The sequence below is a fragment of the Vidua chalybeata genome, chromosome 4 (assembly GCF_026979565.1).
Source record: "Vidua chalybeata isolate OUT-0048 chromosome 4, bVidCha1 merged haplotype, whole genome shotgun sequence".
Lineage (NCBI taxonomy): Eukaryota > Metazoa > Chordata > Aves > Passeriformes > Viduidae > Vidua > Vidua chalybeata.
In genome coordinates, this window is record NC_071533.1 from 57739453 (window position 1) to 57760401 (window position 20949).

Below are 20949 nucleotides of genomic sequence, written 5' to 3' on the forward strand. Positions count from 1 at the left end.
TTCAAAGATGGCAGGTGTGGACAATCATGGTGGACAATCATTGATTTTTAACTGTGCAGTAGCTCCTGTGCTATATAATGAGGTATCCAAAGCAAACAAACAATGGAAATGTACCAGTGAGAAGTCAAACTTGACTTTCAGGTACTGTAGTATTGCATAACATGATTTGTACTTTCATTATTCAAGGACATGCTGATGTTGAGTAATGTCTTTAGCTTACCTAGGAGTCAACCTAATCTTTAGCTTACAGCATAGCAAAAAATATGGTAAACCTTAGCATTGTCATTTTCTATTGAATTTTTTTAAAAGTGAAACAGCATATGAAAATTGCTGATACTGATTATTTTTCATATGTGAGGATTATCCCATGCAAAATTAATGTGCTGCTTAGATGTTGAAGATAAAATGAAGGAAAAAGTCTTTACGGGATTTTTTCCCCTGTGGGTGTAAACAGATATTTTTAACTTTGGCTACCAATCACAACCGACTGAGACAGAATTAGATTATATTTCCAACCAATACCTTGCAAATATATGACAGCTGCAACTCTGAAAGATTTAGAACTAAGATTGTTAATATCAGTTGTTGCTAAGAGATGCATTGCCTTCAGTAGAAGAATGAATATGCACTCACATAATAAATGGATCAATGAACTAAAAGTCACAAACTCAACACAAAATAAATTGTTTATATTACAAAAGGGGCTAAAAATATTTTATTGTGGAAATAAGTCAGCATTATTGCACTTAGAATTCACCGTTAATTTTGTTAACTTGCCTCCTCACAGAAAGTGTACACACCAATGACACTTTTAAAAATGAAAAATTATTGATAATCACATTCAAGAGCACAATACAAGATAATTCTTGCAGGAGACTCAGGAAATTAAATAATTAAACCATACATTTTTAGTATCTAGTCTGTTTTGCATAATATTGCAAAGTCTAAAGACGTTTGAGCCCCACTAGCAAAAAACTGACAATGGAAAGAAACCAGATGTTTTCACATAGTTATGAGGATTGCAGTTACTTGTAACTGTTTTATATTGCAGTGTTATTATCATCATTTTAACACCTGCCTCTTCTTTATTGTTACATAATGTGTTTTTTTTTTTCACTTAACTCTGCTTGGGGCAGTACACTGAGTTTCTCTAGACTTCTTTCACATTTCCTAACCTATGTCTGCAATTTACTTCTCATATGAAATATAATTTTGGTGATAGATCTATCTTCCATGTTTCTATTACTACCTAAAAAGAAGATTTTAGTTTACTTCTTTTTAACACACATCACTTATATATCCTCTCTCTTAATAGGGCTGTCTGAGTTGGTGGGGGGTGAATGACGTAGATGACAAGGTCTGAAAAGACAACAAAGCCAGCAAAAAGCATTAACAAAAAAATTATTATGCATTTTCAGAGTCTTCTTCTTTGCGACCTGTTGTGGCTTGTGGGGTAAAAAAATTCACTCTCCTCACTAGAAGAGAGAGCAGTTGCAGCAATGAGTACTCAGGGACTAAAGCACAGCTAAGCTGGATACACTATAAAAGTTTTAATACTTAACAGTGCCAGAAAAACATTTCTGATATCAAATTAGTAAAAATCCCTCTATGATGATTATACATAAGATACATTTGTGGTAGTTTAAACATTGGTCTACTATATGTATGGAAAATTTAAGGCAAAAAATAAAGTAGCTTGTGCAAAGAAAGCCCCAAAGATCAAAAGAGCAGACATTCCTCATAAAATTTAACTAGCTCTTACTTCTCAGTCTGTATTCACCATCCTAGTGGTTTTTGCTGTTCTAAGAATGAAACTGGGTTTTCCTCCTGGGAGACAGTCATTGTTTTGAAACAATCCTCCCCACCTGCTAATTATCTCTTGGGGAAAAAGGTGGAACTGCAGCTGTAGGAACATTGACAGGGCTGTGTCTTGTTCTAAGAAAATCATTTCAGGAAAAAGATTCGAGAACAGTGCTGCAGAGTCACTCCATAGCATGTCTCAAAGCAGATAAGCTATGGAAGACAAAAAAAAATCAGCTTTTCCTGCCCAAATAGCAGATGGTTCCAGGTAACTCCCAACAGCTGATATCATAATGAACCACTACTTCCTCTGTGAACACTGCTAACCTTTCTCACCAGGAAAATTTTCTCCTCTGTCTTGGCTAGTTCAAGGCCTCAGACACCTAAACACTGGATTTTGCTGCAGTTGGGTTGACCTTCCAGAAGTGGCCACTGTGCCAAAATACCACATGTAATATTTGGAATATATGTATTTGCTTGTGAAAAAGAACATACTAATAATCCAGCAAATTATGTTTATAAACTGTATGTAAATACAGAAAAAAAATTAAAATGCAGAAGGACTCCATGGGTAAAAACTCAGGATATCTGCACAATGTGCTTTTGAAGAGTCAAAAATAGAGTGAATTCTTAGCTGAACCATATTGCAGTCATAATATTATCATGCTTTCAGCTGAATTACTGTCTTGGGTCAACCCCTGGAGACAAAAATGTATGTGCTGTCACAACTGGTGCCAGCAACTCATTAGATAGCTTCTCAGTGGGCTTGAATAAGATGTTAAATGATGCCTGATGCTGCAAGCACCTTCTTTTCCGTAAGACTGACAACGAGGTTGTGACAAGTTGTTGTCCTTAAATATCATGCAATGCTTCTTATAGCTGGATAAAACTTTGATACAGTTGGAAGGAGAGAAGCAGAACATCTCTCAGGGCGTCATGTAACTTTGCACAGACTGCACCAGCCTTTCAGCTGAGAGAATTTTTCAGTTCTTTTTGGGGCTTTTGTTCTGCATCCTATTTTTCAAATTGCTTTTTTCATCTAAAGAGAAAAGATGAGAGTCCAGACTGATAATGTGTAGTATAGTAGCTATCACTGTTAGCTCCCTCTATGATACTCTTATTACACAGTATCACTGTCTGCAAAAAGCACTCCACTGTCTGAAAACACAAGATTCGGATTTGGATATAAAAATTGGATTGAATACAAAATTGGATTGGATACAAAGTTTGGATTGAAAATACAAGATTTGGCTTGAAATGCTAGATTTGGGGCATTTAGAACTACTAATGGCAATGGAAATGGACACATCCAGTCTATCCAAAGTCCAAAATGCTCTTTGAGACAACTCTACAATTAACTTATAGAGTTATAGGTGAAGACTACTATGGCCTTCCAAAGAAAGAATACAGCATTCTTTGTTTTCCCAGGGTGAGAGGCTAAATATTAAGCTGACTGAATCTGGCCTGTGAATGCATGATAAGAACAAAAGAACTGAATGTGAAGGAGATCTCCTACTTGAAATCCAGGCCAGGTATTTTGTCCTCGTGCCCACGTGAATTCTCCTGCAAACAAGTGGTTCATTGTTACCTTGAGCTGCCCGCTTCTTATACACACGTTTGTGTATAAATTAGAAGCAGACTGTGGCAGGAACAATTATTTTTCATTAGTATGGTCTCTAGCAAGCCTCATCACCGCCAGTACCAGGCTGCCAGGAACGAATGGCATTTGCAGCACTTCACGAGCCGCGCGATTTCAGGCCCTGTATTTCGGACTAGCGGGGCTCGCTGAGCTTTTGCGGGCTCTTCAAGCCCTGCGGGGCGCGGCGAGCTCCGTGCGAGCCGGGCGGGGCAGGCTCGGCAGCCGCGGCTCCCGCCAGGGCCGCCCCGCCGGGGCAGCGCAGGGCCGTGACCTCAAGCGCCCGGCCCAGGCCAGCTCGTGCTCTCCGGTTCACTGAAACCCTGTTGGCTTTAAAGTTAATAATTCACCACTCGCTTTCCATTTTTGAACAAGGTCTTTATTTGCGTGGTTCAAGGTTTAACCAGCTTGTTAGCAACCGCTTTGAGGTGCTGTCCCACAGTCCACGGGGAGGGGAAGGAAGAGGGACGTGAAACCGTGACCATCACACGCATTTTGCGAAAAGGGGCGGGGGCCCCGCTGCCTCTCCCCCGCTACGCAAACCCGGTTTCTTCCGCTCCAGGACCCTCAGAGCCAGGGCAGCCGCGGGGCGGGGCAGGGGGACGCGTCGGGTGAGGGCCCGGCCCCTGAGGGGTTAACGGCGGCAAGATGGCGGCGCGCCGGCCCGCCCCTCTCCGCCCCCCGCGCGCGGGGCAGTGGCGCGCGGCGGGGCCCGCGGCTGTCGCGCGGTGATGAGTCACCGGCAGGCGCGCGGCGCGGGGGTGGCGGGCGCGCAGCGGGCGGCGAACATGGCCGGCGTTGCCGACGCCGCCGCCGCGCCGGGCGGCGGCGGGGAAGGGCGGCAGGACGGCGGCCGCGGGGAGCCGAAAACTCTCTGGGGGAGCAGCGAGCCGCGGCCGCCCGCCGCCGGCCCGGGGCAGCCGTCCCCGCAGCAACGAACGGAGACGTTGGGCTTCTACGAGAGCGACCGGGGCAGGAGGAAGAAGCGGAGCCTCTCGGGTGAGGGGCGGCGGCGGCGGCGGGGCGAGCGGGCTCCTCCTCGCGGCAGCGGGGGCCCCGGGACAGGGTGGCCCCCACGGGGGACCGGGGCGGCCGTGGCGGTGTTGCCCGGGGCGGGTGGCTCTTGGCTGCGCCGCTGCCCGTGCGAACTTGGGCGAGCGACTTGAGAAAGTGCGCCGGGACCGGCCGGGCCCCGGGCACGCCGGGCGGCCCGCAGAGAGCTCTCGCTCAGCCCCTGCCCGTGGGTTCGGTCCCTGCCCGTGAAGTGGCCCCGTCGGTGCGATGGAGCCCGTCGCGTGGCCGGCTGTGGCCGGCTCTCCGCACGGGGCTGTTGGGGAAGGGGAGCGCGGGCGGACGGGTCCCCTGTCCTGTCACGCAGTTTGTCAACTGCTGCTGCTCTGGAGGTTTGTAAGCAGCACGGGCATCGTCCGTGGAGGTGTGCTGTGCCCTGAAGGTGGGACTCTGGCTGTCAGGCTCGACACCTGCTCGCTTCCAGCGGGCGCGGAGTGTGGCTGGAGCGGAGAGGGGCCGCTCAGACCGAGGCCTCGCGTTCCCGAGCCCCGCGGGCCGGGAGGCTGCGGGTTCGCTCAACTTTCTTGCTGAAGTGCTAGAATGTTTCATCGTCTTACCAGTTCTTGTTACACGCTCACAGCTGCTACTACAGTGGTCTTTGCTTCTGCTGCTGGCAGTGACGATGCCGTTAGAACTTTAAAGTAGTACGCGGATTATTAAAAGTTATTTAAAGTAAATTAAATATACCAGCTGGGGATTTATAAGGAAAAATAAGGGGAAATGTCATGGCCTTTGCTATCAGTATGCAGCTATATTAACATTTAGATTTAGATTATGTCACAACCTGGTTATTTCAGGTATCTACCAAGTAATTTTTTAAAATACCCTTGCCGTTTCTGTAAAAACTGTCAGTCACCATGTCAGGATTAATTTAATGTTGGTAAGGTTATAAATAACTATATTACCACTGTATTCTTAATTTATTGGCTTACCGAAAATCTGGAAAGTGTTTGAGGTGTTAAACTTTCAAGGCTTTCTCAGTCTTGGCTTGAATGTAGTAACACAGGTCTTATAAAAAAAAAGAAAAGAAAATAATGGGAATTAGAATTTAACTTTAGTAATGTGTCATCAGTAATTGAATGCTTCCCTTCGAGTTTGATGCGTGCAGTGTCTCTTTCCGATGTGTTATATCATCAGACATGCAGCATCATTGACTGCAGTTCTGTGGTGTTGATGAACACTACAGAATATAAAGGTGATGTAATTTTCATAGTTATAAAGGAATTAGCTTGATTGTAGTAGTATCAATTGCTTTGAGCTGAAAAAAAAAGAATGATCAAGATACAAACTGATGTGCCTGAAAAACAGCTGAACAAATAACTTTATAAAAAGGAGATTGTTACTGGAGGTGGTGGAGAATATTTAACTACGTTCATGCAATTGATTTGAAATTTTAAAATAGCTGAAAATGTTCAATGCTCTTTGAGGCTTCATTGTAAGAAAGCATAAAAATGGGCTTCTTGATTGAGCAACTAAAAATTCTAACTCATCTAAGGGTAGCAATATGTTAAATAATAGAAGTAGGGGTTTCTTCACTTTGATGTAGCAGGACTAGTACTGTAAAGAGAAGTTGATTAGAGGAGAAGAAAATACTTTTAAAAATATTTTCTTGATTGATTAATTGGCATGCTTATGAAAGAGTTGCGTATTTAGGATTGACAGGAGTGAAGTGAGTGCCTGGAACTGCTGTATTTAGGATTAAATTTATTATTGTAGAATAGAAGCTTACTGAAGTGCAGTGCATTTCACATTTCCACAATTTTTCCTCTTCTTTCTGGTTAATGATTATCCTTTGTGCAGCTATGCATTGAAGTATAACTTAGCTAAATCATTATCTTCTTACCTTGAAGGAATTTGTGTCTTTTGTGGTTTTTGAAGATGCTTATGCTTTCCTGTCCTGAGGTGTGGAGGTAAATGAGCATACTGTAAGCACTAAGAGTATGAATCTGTCTGAACAGATTAAACTTGGGCCACAGTCTAAAACTTTGTGACTGCAAAAGAGGGGAATTTGAAGTAGGGAAGGAATTTGAAGTGGGAGGTAGAGTTTAGTTTTAAAAGAAAATGTTGATGCTTTGATAGCAGAATTAAGCTGTTTTTCAAATGATTTATTACTTTGTTCCGCTTTGGTGTCTCGTGCTGTTCTTTTGGTTACTGTGTTTTTCCTACAGGGTCAGCCTCTAATCTGTTTCACAGCTGGCATAGAGCTGAGGCTGGTGCTGGGCGGCAGTAAGTGCTCAGAAGGGAGGTGGCTGAGTGACTGCGTGCTCCAGTGCATCCCCTGTCACTGGAGAGGTGATTTTGCAGTCACATTCTGGAGCTTGTGTATTGATCAGCCTCAGTCATGAGGATTGATTATCCCTCAATATCTAGGGAATGAAAGTCTAAGGTGTTGAAAACTTAAAATAATTTGGTTTTCAGCAGTAGGCCTCCAAAATACTTTGTGTGAGATAAGGAGGGGTGGGAATAAATAGCTCATTAGCTAAAATCTTAGAATATCTGAAGTTGGCAGTGAAGTTGAAGTACCATGAGTTACCTCATGGTACTTGCCCATATGCATGTATTTACCCGGCAGGAAACTTGAGTTGTTTGAGATTGCTGTATCTTTAAGTTAGAGAAGGTTTATTATTTGAGATGGAAGAAAATATACCTGGGCAGTTAACAGAGTAATTACATGGTGTGTTTATATGGTTTTACTTTCAAGTTTTTAAACATTGAACAATTGGCCTAACCAAAAATGTTGCATGTGGTAGTGTTACAAAGGAAGACTCCAGAAAACAAGTTAACAAGAGGTCTGAGCAGTGATTTCACGGAATGAACTTTGATTGAAACTTTATATGTAAATATTAGTTTATTACTACCCATTAAGCAACATGTTTTTTGTTTTAAAATAAATGCCTTTAAGGCATTGAGTGGTTTTGGCCTGTTTACTAGAAGTGGATCAGCAATACATAGATCATCAAAATCACTGTCCGGTGACAAGCTCATACACAGGAAAATAGGTCAGTTCTCATCATTTAAAGAAAATCATTATTTATTAACAATACATAATTAACGGGTAGTTAGTGAGTTTTATAGCTGTGATCAGTATCAGCAACATGATAAATCACAATACCAGACATACAGAGAACATTAATGTACCACCACAAACTACAAGGTGCCTGTAATACCCACCCCCCACCCCCCGAGGTAATGTGGGCTGTAAGCACACCCTCTTTTGCTTCTTTTATATTTCTGCTTCAGCTGATTCCTTCTTTGCTTTAAAACTCTTTGTAATCTTCTGGCTACTGTGAAAGTCTTCATCTTCAATGTGATGACTATTGAGAAGGCATTGCCTCAGACAGTTTTGGGTGAATTCTTCATGCAAAGTGTCAATACTTGCACTTCACTCTTCACAGCTAAGTTGTTTTACTAAGAATGTATATACAGCCTCTTCCTGCCCTGAAAAATGTACAGCATTCTATCATGCAAGGTTACTTCTCACTCCTCTACTCCCTAAGACTTTGGCTGATATTTGAATTTACTACTTGTGAATGTGTGCTTGTATCATAGTAAGTGTCTATAGTTTTTAATCTGTTTGTCTAAATAAATTATTTTCATCTTCTGGGTGTTGTGTGAACATTGAGAAGTTATGTTTTTAAATGCCAATAACCAGAGACATTGATCTTCATTGTAGTGTTCTGTCACTTCTGAAGTGTTACAAGGATGTGGTAATGTCAGACCTCATCTGTGAGTGTTGAAGCTTAAGTTCAACCTTCTTGTGCTGACAGCCTGAATTTCATAATTATAATTTCATATATTATAAATTTTGTAAGACTCTTCTGTGCAAAGTCTTATTTAGAAGCGGTATGAGCTGCTTAAACACAGGCCAGTCAGCCTTCAGGTTATTTACATACAGCCATTAAAGCATAGGAGATCTGTACGTGCTTGATGGCTTTTTGGTTGTGAAAGACCTGGTCACCAAAGGTTCAGTGTGTTTGTACTGTTTGTGCACTGAATCGCTTGGGGTTGTGCATCTGCAAATGTTTTGCTGTTGCAGAAAGCTATCCTTTAAAATAAAGAACAAGTTGCTAATGCTGCTGAGAGAGAAAATAGCTTTTAAGAAGTCAAAAATAGAGTTTAGTAAATTTAGGATGTCTGATAATACATTAAGGATTAGATTCACTCAGCATGTTGCATTTTATGTAGCAGCTTTCAGTAATGTTTTATAGAAGTGGGATGTCTGATTGCCTGGGAAAAGTAGCTTGTTTGTTGGGAGGCAGCAGGGGAATGAATGGGAGAGCACCGGACTTGCATCTACTGTAACTCCTTCCATGCAAAGTTATTTAACCATCAGCAGAAACCTTTGGGGATAAAGGCCATGCAAATGAAACATGTAGTAAGTAATAAGTAACAAAAGTATAGCAGCTTCTCACCCTCTGGAGGCCATGCCTGAAGTGACTTCTGCTTATGTGTGTTCCTGAATAGATCTTTCCTTGCTGAGATTCATCAGTGCTGAGCTAACAAGAGGTTATTTCCTTGAACACAATGAAGCAAAATACACAGAGCGGCGAGAGAGAGTGTACACATGCATGCGGATACCAAAAGAACTGGAAAAGGTGAAGTATGCTTTAACTTTTGATTCAATTTGGAGATGATATCTGTTGAATTAAATTATTTAAAGAACTACTTATTTTAAAAACACTTTTGCTACAAAAACAAGGTGTAAACCTCTATAATGAGGTTTTACAATGTTTTTCAATGTTACTAACTTAAACATTTTTGTTAAGGTTTTTTTTGCCTCTTTGCTTGTTGCTGCTGGCAACTCGTGTTATTAGCAGAGACAAGTGCAAATGATGACAAATTAATTCAAATATAAAGATGTCACTGATCCTTAAACGAATAATCAAGCAAAATAAAACTTTCTACAGCAAAATGTAATTTTACATTAATTTTTTTTTTTTCAAAGATTTTTTCCAATGTAAAGTTCTTTGAGGATGGGAAGGTTTCAGTCTTATAAAAATATGGTGACAGATGAGTTTTTCTAAGGTTTTTAACTTAATTTTCATAGTCTTTTATTTTACTTCTTGCCACTGTTTTCCACATCTCCCCTCTCTGTCCCAGTGTTATGGCCCTTCCTGAGGGATTCTTGCCACTTCCTTTATGTCAGCTTAGATATTCTTCTGGCCCTGCAGTGAGCCAAGGTTTTGTTCTGGCTTAACCATGTTGATTTGGGAGCAGCAGCAGCAGCAGTATGCTCAGGATTGATGAGTAAGGCAACAGCAGTTAATAAGGTTTGGCTAGGCTGCAGTATAATGATAACATTAATACTACTGCAATTCCCAAAATCTCTAGGGATGAAGTTACATAGGGCTAAATCATTCTAATTTAGACTGAAGGAAGAAGCTTGTTTTGCTCTTTTCCCACTTCAGTCTCCTGCTTTATGCATACTGCCTGTTTTGCATGAGCTGTGGTGCTTGTTGGACCGTTCCAGGAGTTCAATCCACTCATAATTCGGCAGTGAATGTTTTACTTTCCTTGCTCTGTTTGCTCTGTGCTAGAATAGTGAACTGATTTGCTCAGCCAATATTCTTGAGAATCCAGAGTCTACACAAGGACAGAAGGAGAGCTTTATAACTAAAGATGAAAGAGCAGTGGAGGAGGGAGGAAGGGTGGGCAGGATTCCCTTGGTCAGTAGTGCTTGTATTCCCCCTTCAGTATCATTAAATTCATCCTTCAGCCATGATGAGGCCTGGCTTTACCAAGTTAAATTTCCAGTCAGTTACTGCAGAAAATCTCAGAATGAATGAGATTGGGATGGACCCATGGAGTAGTCCATGCCCTTGCCTAAAGCTGTGTAACCTACAACAGGTTATTCAGGGTTGAAGGCTTTGAACATCTCCAGGAATGGTGTCTTCACATTGTCAGTGTTTACCCATTCCAGTTTATGACAGAATATTCCACTTATGGCAGAGACTCAGTTCAATGATACAGCATTTCTACATCATCTCCATTTTTAATTATGTAGATTACTACATGCCATTTCCAAGGCACAGAAATTATTCTAAAGAATTGTCACTATAGCTTTTCAATAAAACTTTTGGTGTGTCCAGCAGTCTTTTTATAAATAAGATTAATGCTGTAAGTGGTGCAACTGATGGGTTTTGCATGGTAAATCAAACTTCAGTCAGTGCTTTGAATATGAAATATTATGAAACTGAACAGTAAAGAGATTTTTAAAATGATAGTTATCTTTTTACAGTGAGATTATGAAATAGCTTTTTAGTTCTTTGCATTGGCTTAGTCCATGTTAGTATACATACTAACTATATAAAATTGAGCACATAGAAATCAACTAGTCTACAGATCATCACCTGTTGCAGAAACTGCTTGCCGACGTGATACAAAAATCCACTTACTTGAAATAAAGCATGTGAGACACTAGTAAAGGAAGAGAAGAATTTTCTTGATGGCTTGTTTTTTTAGTACCTAGTAGTATAATTACAGAATAAGAATGAAAACTATAATCAGAGTGAGAATAAACTGGAATAAATTTATCAAAGCCTAATCTTGGGTGATATTACTTAATAGGCACTTATTTAATATCCATAGTTTTAAACAGGAGTGTAATATTCAAAGGGTAGTATTTTTGTTGTTGTTCTGAGTACCTCTTTTTATTTAGAGAAGCTAGATAATTTACCATGTAAGTGCTACTTCCATTCAGGCATTTTGTGTAGTTTCAGTGGGAGCTTTTCATTGTAGTAGGTTACTTATTCTAAATAAGGTCGTCTGGTAGTCTCTATTCCTGCCATCTTAAGGGAACAGTTTTCATTTGATCTCAAAATTAAACTTTGTGCTCCTGTATTAAATTATAGTTATGATGATTGAAAAGCTCTGTAGGCTTTTCTGTTAGTTCCTTAATATCTGGAATGGATCAGCAAAAATAATGTTTACAGAAAGGAGTGGAAGGTTCAACACTGATTATATTTAATCGAGTGTCTGTAGTAAAAACATTGGAAAAATGAGGATGTTAAACAATAATTGCAAATATTAATGCAACCTTATAGAAGGTGAAAATATGTCCTTGCACTCAGGTGGAGAAGAAGTCTGTCTAAATCTAAAAGAAAAAAGTAGTGTTGTTTTTGAGATTATAAAGATGTCCTCAAAGAACACAAGAAAAATGACAGGCTATCTTTCTGTTTTGTTTGGGTTAAGGAGTTTAAAAATACTAAGTGTTCAGTTCTGGTCATCTTCAGTGCTTGAATATTCAACATGTAGTTTAAAAGTTATTTTAAAAGAACTAAATAGCTTAATGTCATGTTAAATTGCATACATTTATCCACAATTCATGTAACCACTGCTCCTGATAACTTTGAAAAATAACTCAAAATGCTGACATTTTAGAAAATGGCAGTAGAGGTGAATGAGTAACTATCAGGAAAGAGATGTTAACATCATGATGGTATTGAAGTATTCTACCACTGTAGAATTGGTTGAAGTAATATTATAAAGGAAAATAAAAACTCAGGGATGATCATAGTGCCTAAGTCAGTTGACTTACGTGGCTTGTGGAGAGTTGGAGTGCAGTCTGTAGGATTGCTTTTGGAGTTACAAGAATGGATGAGGTGTAAGAGTGCTCACTGGACATGGGACTGGCCATTGCACAAGCTAATGAAGAAGGTACTCTGAAAGGCAAAGGGACTGTGAGAGATAAAAGTAATTTGCTTGTACTTTGCTTTACACCCTCACCCCAGTATCTTCCTTTCCCATCAGCGGTACATACAACTTTCACATGTAAATGCATATCTGACATGGATATCTAGGTCTGCTTAGATGTTGCTAGTCTTAATTGTGTAGCCAGTTAAGCTGGCTTCTATGGGATTATCCTTGCAGAAAAAAAAACCTAGCTTATGGTCTGACAGAAGCATAAAAGCATGTTTCTAGATTTACATTTAGATAGAACACAGAATCATTTAAAGAGCAGATAAAGGAGGAATGTCGTACTTTGGGATTGTAGAATTTATGTCAAGTTTAATTATCATAGAGTTGCTTGGCTTGTAGCCACAATGAATGGCTTTAATGTTTGTGCAAATTAAGGATAAGACATTTAAACTGAGAGCACAACTGGAAGTTTACCTGTTTGTATGTTACATTCTTTGTGTGGAAAAGGTGGTTATTCTCTGAAGGAGATCTACCACAGCTGTAATTAGCTGTACAATAGAAAATTTACAAGGTAACAGAAAACTTTTTGGGGGGAGGAAATAATGTTGAAAAAGGAGGTAGGAAGAAAATGGTTGCGCACACTTATGCACAGCTCTGTGGGCTTTTCCCCTAAGGTTAAAATATGAACTTTGGTAACCTTACGGGAGAGTCCCCATTGGAAAATGAGCTACAGTTATATTCAGCTGCAGTTTCTATATTAAATAAAGACTAATAAGTTCAGTGAGCTGTGAAAGTCTACAAAAGCCTTCACTGCTTGGACCTTGTGGTGCAGAATTTTTGCTGAATAGTCTTCAAATGCATAGCATGTTAATTTTTTTTACAGTTCAGCTGATTGAACAAGTGAGAATATTGTGCTTATTTGGTTAATTAGTCTTATAAAGAATTATGTTATGAAATATACATTACATAAAACTTTTGTGAATTTTATAAACTACTAACGTACTTCTGTTTATTTTTGTAATTTAGTTGATGTTTTTTGGAATCTTTTTGTGCCTGGATGCTTTTCTGTATGTGTTCACCCTGCTTCCTTTGAGAGTTTTTCTGGCCATGTTCCGGTTCATCACTTTGCCTTGCTATGGCTTACGGTAAGTTGATTCAAGAGAAAGGTGCTGCTACCCTTAAATAATATTTCACCGTTTATGTGTGTGCTTCATTTTATGGGCTTTCAGTGCTGTTTGAACTACCAATGACTTCTTCCACTGTAAAATAGAAGTCTTAGTCTAAATTAGCCAAAGTAAAGGGGTGTGTGTGACCTTTAAGCTTTACCAGCAGTCACTAACTGTCATCATTGCTTCCTTCAGACACAACAGTTTGATAACAGCACCACTTAAGCATATTCAGGTTAGTAAAGGAGAGAGATGTCACCTTACCTTATAGTTTTGTTCTTTTATCTAACATCTATATGAACTTTTTTTTTAATTTCTTAGACTTGGCTCATGTCTTTTGATAGGTTTTGATATCAAAATAGAAGTTGTTTTTTAATAGTGAAAAATTCCTTATTTTCGTGGAAAACTTTGCTGAAGAGATCCCTGAATAAAATGTGTTCTTTTCTTTCCTCTGAAGAATCCTAGATCAATGCCTTGATTTTTTGTTCATATCAATACTAAGAAGTTGCTAATACATAAAATTTTTAGTTTTTCTGGCATAGGCATCAAAAAATGGATAGAATTAATCTCCTTCATAAAACCTGCTACTTCATGGTAAAGTTGGTTGTGAAAGCCTTAAGTGTAGCCTAAAATAAAAGGAGCATTTGTATTGATGTAATATTTTTTCTTGAATAAAGACTTCAGGATCTTTATTCTGAATTTTTCCAAAACTTGAAGTTGATTCATGGTTACTGATTTTATTTTAATTTTTTAATCAAATTGTTTGTATTTGCATTATCAATATTGTCTTTTAGATATAAAGGTCTTTTATATGCATAGTTTAGAAATGTATGTTCTGATTACAGCAAATGCAAAAAAATAATATTGTAATATATAGTCTGCAGTTGAAATGTTTGTATTTGGTAATGTTAAACATAGGCACTAGATGGCAGTCTCTTATGTTTTATTGTGCTGTTAATTTTGAACTGAACTTCAGACCTACTAGGTCAAGAAAGTTTTCTTAGCAGTGTAAAAATGACAGTTATTTGGTTTTAGCCTGATGACAAGGCAAATTATGTGCCTATTTGTAGATATCTATATAGATGCTATTAGTAAATTCAGGTAAATGCAATGGAGTTCAACATATCATTTGAATCTTACTTTTTCTGTTTAAAAATTTTCTTCCTTGTTTATAAACTCAGCTTTGCTTTTGGCAAAAAAAAATTCTGCTCTTCTGAAATTACAAGGAAAGATTTCAAAGACCAGTTGCTGGTTTAGGTTGTTGTTCAATATGCTGACAAAAGTGACATTTGAAGCACCAAATGCACTCACACGTATGTGATATGTGTATATATGCATACATGCACCTGCAATGTAGTCTGCTTGCTTGACAGTATTTCGTGTGTAAGGCACAATAGAAGCTGGTTTAATCTGTTGAACTTGACTGTGTTAAAGTGTTATCAAGTAAGATGCTGTGAAACTGAGATTATTTTGAGTGAAGAAGTCTTTGTTTTTGTAACAACTCTTGAAGCAATTTCTTCACAATTTCTTCCAATGTATTTGGAATTTAGTTTGCTACTTGTTCAGAGGCTTTGTCTAATTCATTCACGTTCTAAAGTTTGTGGCTTTTTACTGAAAGTTTTACAACTCATGTCTATAGTATGTAATAGAACTTCTTCAGATGTAATAATTCTTATTTCCCAGTATTCAGAGCCTGCACTTTGAATTTTTGGGGGTTTTCTTGTTTTTTGTAGTTATGCTGGTTTTATTTGTTGCAGCAAAAAATATTGGTGATTTTCTTCCAGCTCAGGAAATACATTTTTATATATTTGTAACAAAATAGAGTTGAATAGGTAAAGCACATTTGCAATTACAAAAGGTACTTACAAAGCAGGTGGCTGTTTATCTTCTGGCTTGCTCTTCCTTGCAAATATCAAATAAATGTTGACTAGTTGTTGCTTGAACCTGCCACATCATATTCCATTCTGTGTAGTAAATAAAAGTGCTCCTCCCTTCATCTTGACTTTTCTCTCAACATCTCAGTGATGTAATTGAGCAGTGAGTGTTCTGTTTCTCTTCCAGTTTACTCTTCAGTTTATTTATTTCCTCATAATTCTATCTTCTCTTTTCAGTGTAGGGAAAGATTATATTACCCATTATTTTTATTAAAACAATAAAACCACATTCCATATAAATGGGCTAATTCCTGTCTATGATATATTATGCAAAGTGCTTAAATACAGGGGAAGTGGTTTATAGCCTCTTTCACATGTTGTAATAATTCATTTTACAGAGTTCTGAAAGGAAACAAAGAGTAATGTATCTTAAAGAAAATAATTTCCTTTTTCTGCCTAGACAGTGTAAGCACTTCAATTTGACTTCTGTCTTCCTTCATCATTTGATCTTTCCTTTGAGCAAATTTAGTTCTTGTCAGAGCTATATTGGTCCTTTTTGTCAGAGCTATATTAGTCCTGACAAATCAATCTTTTTAAAAACTTCAAGAAGTTCAGTCAGAAGAATCCAAGATTCTATCATTGAGTGTTTAATTGTTTTTGTTTAATTACTGAGATCAAACCGGCAAAGGCCGAATCATCGCATGGTGGTAGTTTTGTCAGGTCCAGCTTCATTAGTCTATAAGTGGCAGGGTGCTTTTAAAAATTTAACAAGCACTTTACAAAATTAAATTACATCTTTTGAAATTAGAAAAAAAACAGCTCTACTGTATTTTCTTTTGAGACAAGAAAAGAACATTCCTAAATTATTATCTTTGAATCTTGTAGGCTATTCTCACTTTATTAAACATTCTTTGACAATATAAAAGGTTCATTGTTCCAGCGAAGTATATGCCAAGGTAGACAGAGAAGTGGACCTGGTGGAGTTCTGTTTGAATTAGAGTCCTTGGTGACAGGCTCCTAACACTAACTCTACCCAAAGTTGAAAGGTACAGTTTCATTTTACAATTCAGACAATTCTTTTTATCAATACCTCAGACCCAGAGATTCTGGGTAGATTAATACTGCTGCCTGTTTTGAAGCTCTTTCATAGAGCTAACTTATTTTTCTTGAAAATATGTTGCATGTCAATAAAAGGTGATACGGGAATGTGGAAAAGCTCTTCTGTATTATTTGTAAAGCTCCCTAATATGAAAGCTAAAATTGCATGTTAGTGAAACTCTGATAAGATTCCCAATTTAATTATGTTTGAAGGCATTTTCCATCATCTCCCCAAAGCAAGAAAGGATTTGTGAGGGAAAGTAAGGGTTTTTCTCCAAATTCTAGTTTTCTCAAGAAAATACAGGAGCAGATTATGTATTTTCTTACATGTAAAGATAGATTGACAAAACCTTTACAAGAGACCTCTCACACACACCTCATGTGCTGTGGTTCCCCACCCCCTACTGCCAGGAGTGGGTCCAGGGATGAGGGCATCACCTGGATGATGGAATCCCAAAAAAATCCTGCTTTGTGTGAGCAGCACCCACCACCCCTCACATGCCCCAGCTCCTCCAGTGCCTCAGACCGGAGCTGAATCCCACCAGGAACTAGAGCACGGTGCCACTGACACCACAGCTGTGGGTCCAATCCCTGCGCAGGCTATTTACTTAAGAGTTGGGCTTAATGATCCTTGTGGGTCCCTTCCAACTCAGACTATTCTGTGAATTCTTCCATGTGGAAGTAGATATAGATAGATGATAAATACCTGTTCTGTATTTTTCTTTTACTTTGCTCTCTGAAATAAGTGAATTTAGGTCTTGTCAGCAATAACATGAATAACTTCAACTATATTGTATGTACATCTTAAAATTCCCATTGGCCTCCTGTGAATTCACAGATTCATGTTTTTCAGTAGGAAATACATAGAACAGTGTTATTCCAAGAAAGAAACTATTGAAATAAAGCATATCTGGAAGAATAAAACAAACAAATACAGTGGCATTCTTCTTGTGGACATTATTTGTTCATATAATCAGGCTATTAAATAAATTTGAACCTCTGTTATACACTTACTCCCAAGCCTTTTTTTTTTTTTTTCTCTGAGGAATTTAGCTATGAAATCCATAAATTTCCTGTTGTCACCTGGAGTTCATTTAGAAGTTGTGCATCTTGCCCACCAAAATGTGTAGCTTTCTACCAACCAAAAAAGGAAGATGCATTCGGTTTTTTTTTTAGTATACTCTCAGGTCAAGTACTCCTTTCTCCTCTCCATAACAGTGCATAGTGTAGCAACATTACAACCTTCTCTTTCTTTCTTTCTTGTAAATCAGACCGAAGGGAAGAGCACTTTCACTTCCTTTATAGGATGGAATGTGGTGTCACAGGGATTCCTCTTTGGTGAGTAAATCCTGATTTTCTTTTTCCTTCTGTGCTCTCAGCCAGATTCACACACCTACAGGTAATCAGTAAAAAGGCTGGTTACAAATGAGTGGTATAGCTAAATTAACCAACATACCTCAAAAGAGAAACCAACACTTAGTTTTAATAACAAACACATGAAATTGATTCAGTGCTATATGTGGTAGGTGTCTTTTTTTATGTAACTTTACATCATTGTGAAAATAAGTTATCTTAGATTTAAAGCATTTTTCACATAGAGACTGTAGACCAATTTGGCCCAGTTTAAAAAATGGTATCTTGGAAAAGCTATAGCCCCTGCTGTACTTCAGTTTATAGTGCCTTAAGCTTTTTGAGGTGTCTTCTATGCTTCACTCAGGTTCATAGCTATATTTTTGTGTGTACTTAAAGCAGGTTTTTTTTGTAATGCTTAACCTCAATCTTAGGAAGTTCAGAAAGTTCATTGCCAGGTGTCTTAATATTAGACTTATAGATAATTCAATGCATAATAAAATACAGCACTCTAGCATATGTTAACTATCCTCAGTTATATTTCATTCTGTTATTTAAAAAAATAAAAGCTTAACGAAAGCTTATTCTAGTTGTCACTTATTTGAAACCTCGTTTTGTTTTTTTTTGTTTTTTTTTGTTTTGAGACAGCTCTCATCGGGGCCTAACAGCAAGGTTGGTTTTGTTTCATTCTTAGCATGGTCTCGTGCTGTATTGTGTGCATGTAGAGGCTTTTGTTTGAGAAATGCAATGCCACCTAATCTTGGCAAGCTTGGCTCTCAGTTTCTTAGAATTCCACATTTGGGACATATTTTTCTTATCAGTCTGTATAATCACAATTTTACATCAGTGAAGTCCTGCATACTGTATGGTGTACCACTTCTTAAAATCTCAAACTGGAAATTAGATTTCCTCAAAATAGCTTCTTTTCCTGAAGCTAAACTTGAGCATTATTGTAGGAAAATATTTCCAGTAGATCACATAGTCCGTTTAAAAAAATTTTAGTGTGTACTTATGTGGGCAAGTATACCCTTCAGACAACCTCACTTGGATTTTATTTTCCCTTACATCTTTACTTATGCTAACAGGAAAATATACCCTTATGTGTTAATGTAATATTTTTTGTTAGTGCTTAATGTAAAATTGGAAATTTATGACACCACAGTTCTTTTATGAAGGATATATTGAAGAATTGAGAGTTAGGTAAAAACTACACATAAAACAAAACACCGTTGTTCAGTTTCCGTGCAAATATCTTTGATGTAAAATGGAGAAAGCAAAGATACCTAAACAAAACTTTAACTAGACCACCATATCAACAACTGAAATATATTAATATAAACCTCAATGGTTGCCTTTTTGAAAATGTTAGCATTGATAATACATAATAGCATAGTACAGTTAGAAGAGGTTTGCTGTAAAATACATGGTTAAACTGGTAACATGCTAAAAGACTTCTTCAGTGCATTATTAGCTGAACAATAAACCCAAATAAAAAGGATATTTTAAGTGTCAGCATTTATAGAAATATTACTCTTACAAAAAAACTTTAAAATATACATATGTGTTTGTTATTAAGATGAAAATATCAATCTAAAACATTTTTACAATGACTGTATTCATATCTTTAAATTGCTGTATATATGACATCAGTATTGGAAATTTTGTATGTGATGACTTCATAGGAGTAATTGTTTAGAGTAGTCTGAATTATTTGGATGAGACCAAATAGTCTAAACTAAAGGAACCAATTAAAATCTAGTGAATTATATCAATAAACAAGAAAAAATATTGAATGCCTGTTGATTAAAAAAAAAAAAAAAAAAAATCAAAACCCAAACAACTCTAAAAGATGATTGGAAAACCATATGTAATCAGATTATTGAAGAATTGAGGAGCACCAGGAGGCCTGTAAGACAAAAATAATCATATGATATCATGTGACAGTCTGTGCAGTTAAGTTTAAAATAATATATTCAGAGTGCATTTGGGTTGGATGCCAAAGTAATTAAGTACTCAGACAAGTGTACTTGTCTGCAGATTACACAATGTAGTGAAAGCATTGTTCATTTTGTAGTGTCAGTTGATGAAAAGCATACCAGAAACAACCGTAGTGAGACTTCTTTTATATAGCAAGAACAAATTTCTCTTTGTTCAGGTTGCATTTCATGTTCCAAATGGTTTAACTACTTTAAATTCAATAAGCAAATCTTATTAAAATACCTGACACACCAGTCTTGGTTTTCTTGGAAATCACTTGCTTAAGCAGTCTTGTGCATTAGCTACTTGTGATTTTGAACATATTAAAGACAAATATTGGTGATTTATTTTTAATAACGCTCTACTTGATGCTGAGTAACTTCAGTTGTACTGCTGTTGGAACAAAAATTAGTTTGGTGGGGTAGATACCAATGCTTTGCTTCTTTAATTTATTAAAGAGGAAGTACTGTGAAATACATCATGCTGTTCAGTAGCAAACATTAAGGATCAATAGTGTGACCACCTGTTAGTCATAGCCCCTGTGGATGATGGAACCTAATGCTTTTCAGCCTGTAGATGGAGACAGAAGTCTTACTACTTCATAAAATGTGGATCATGGCATTTTGACTATGATGCTAAATAGAAATACCTTGAAAATTACAGACAGATAACTAGTTCAACTAGTTCCTTAAACTTTCACTTGAGTTTGCTTAAGATGAGCACTGGTTTTCACACTAGATTTTTCTTCATTGGGTAGGTGTTTTATGTAGATTGTGATATAAGTTTGACTTGATTTTGTAACAGAGGGGATTTTTTACAAGTGCCACAAGTTATCTTGAAAAAAAAATTGTTGTTTACCCAAGTTTGTGGGTAGCCGGTATATTTGGTAACATTCTAGTTTGATAGTATTTAAATTTAATTATATAGAATATCAAAGTAATTCTTCTAACTATTTGTGAGGCAATTTGCTTGCTTTTAGCTTTCCGAAGGGAGAGGACATACACAGATCCAATGGTTTTCTACACAGAGGAAAGGCTTGGATTTACACTTTCTAAATTTGTCTCATGGTTGACTAACCAAAAATTGGAAATTTTGAAGCATGAGTATTAACCCTTGTTTTTTATTGTGTTGTAAAAAGTAGGTTTTTTCTGTAACACTGATTTGCTCAGTTCCTGGTTGATGTCAGTCAGTGCATTGTGGAAATTTTGCCATAGTTTGACTTTCAGCTGCTTTAAATACTGCAGGATAAGCATTGAGCGTGGCATGCTTCTGCTTTTTTAACAACTGACTGGGCTGAAACAGAAGCATGCTGAGGTGGAATAGTGAGGTATAGTAGTAT

At 37.8% G+C, this 20949-nt stretch overlaps 1 protein-coding gene across 3 annotated transcripts in view; it reads left to right on the plus strand.

Moving 5' to 3' along the window:
• Positions 1 to 4224: 4224 nt before the first annotated feature.
• Positions 4225 to 20949, plus strand: part of TAPT1 (transmembrane anterior posterior transformation 1) — a 49498-nt gene continuing 32773 nt past the window's right edge. Inside the window, exons 1-4 of one of the 3 annotated variants that reach the window (XM_053940825.1) lie at positions 4225 to 4435; positions 8972 to 9102; positions 13172 to 13290; positions 18282 to 18305. In XM_053940825.1, coding sequence (XP_053796800.1) covers positions 4225 to 4435; positions 8972 to 9102; positions 13172 to 13290; positions 18282 to 18305 — 485 coding nt within the window. Of the gene's footprint in view, positions 4436 to 8971; positions 9103 to 13171; positions 13291 to 17554; positions 17622 to 18281; positions 18306 to 20949 lie in introns of those variants that run through there. The other 2 variants (XM_053940826.1, XM_053940827.1) reach the window with 2 other exon arrangements.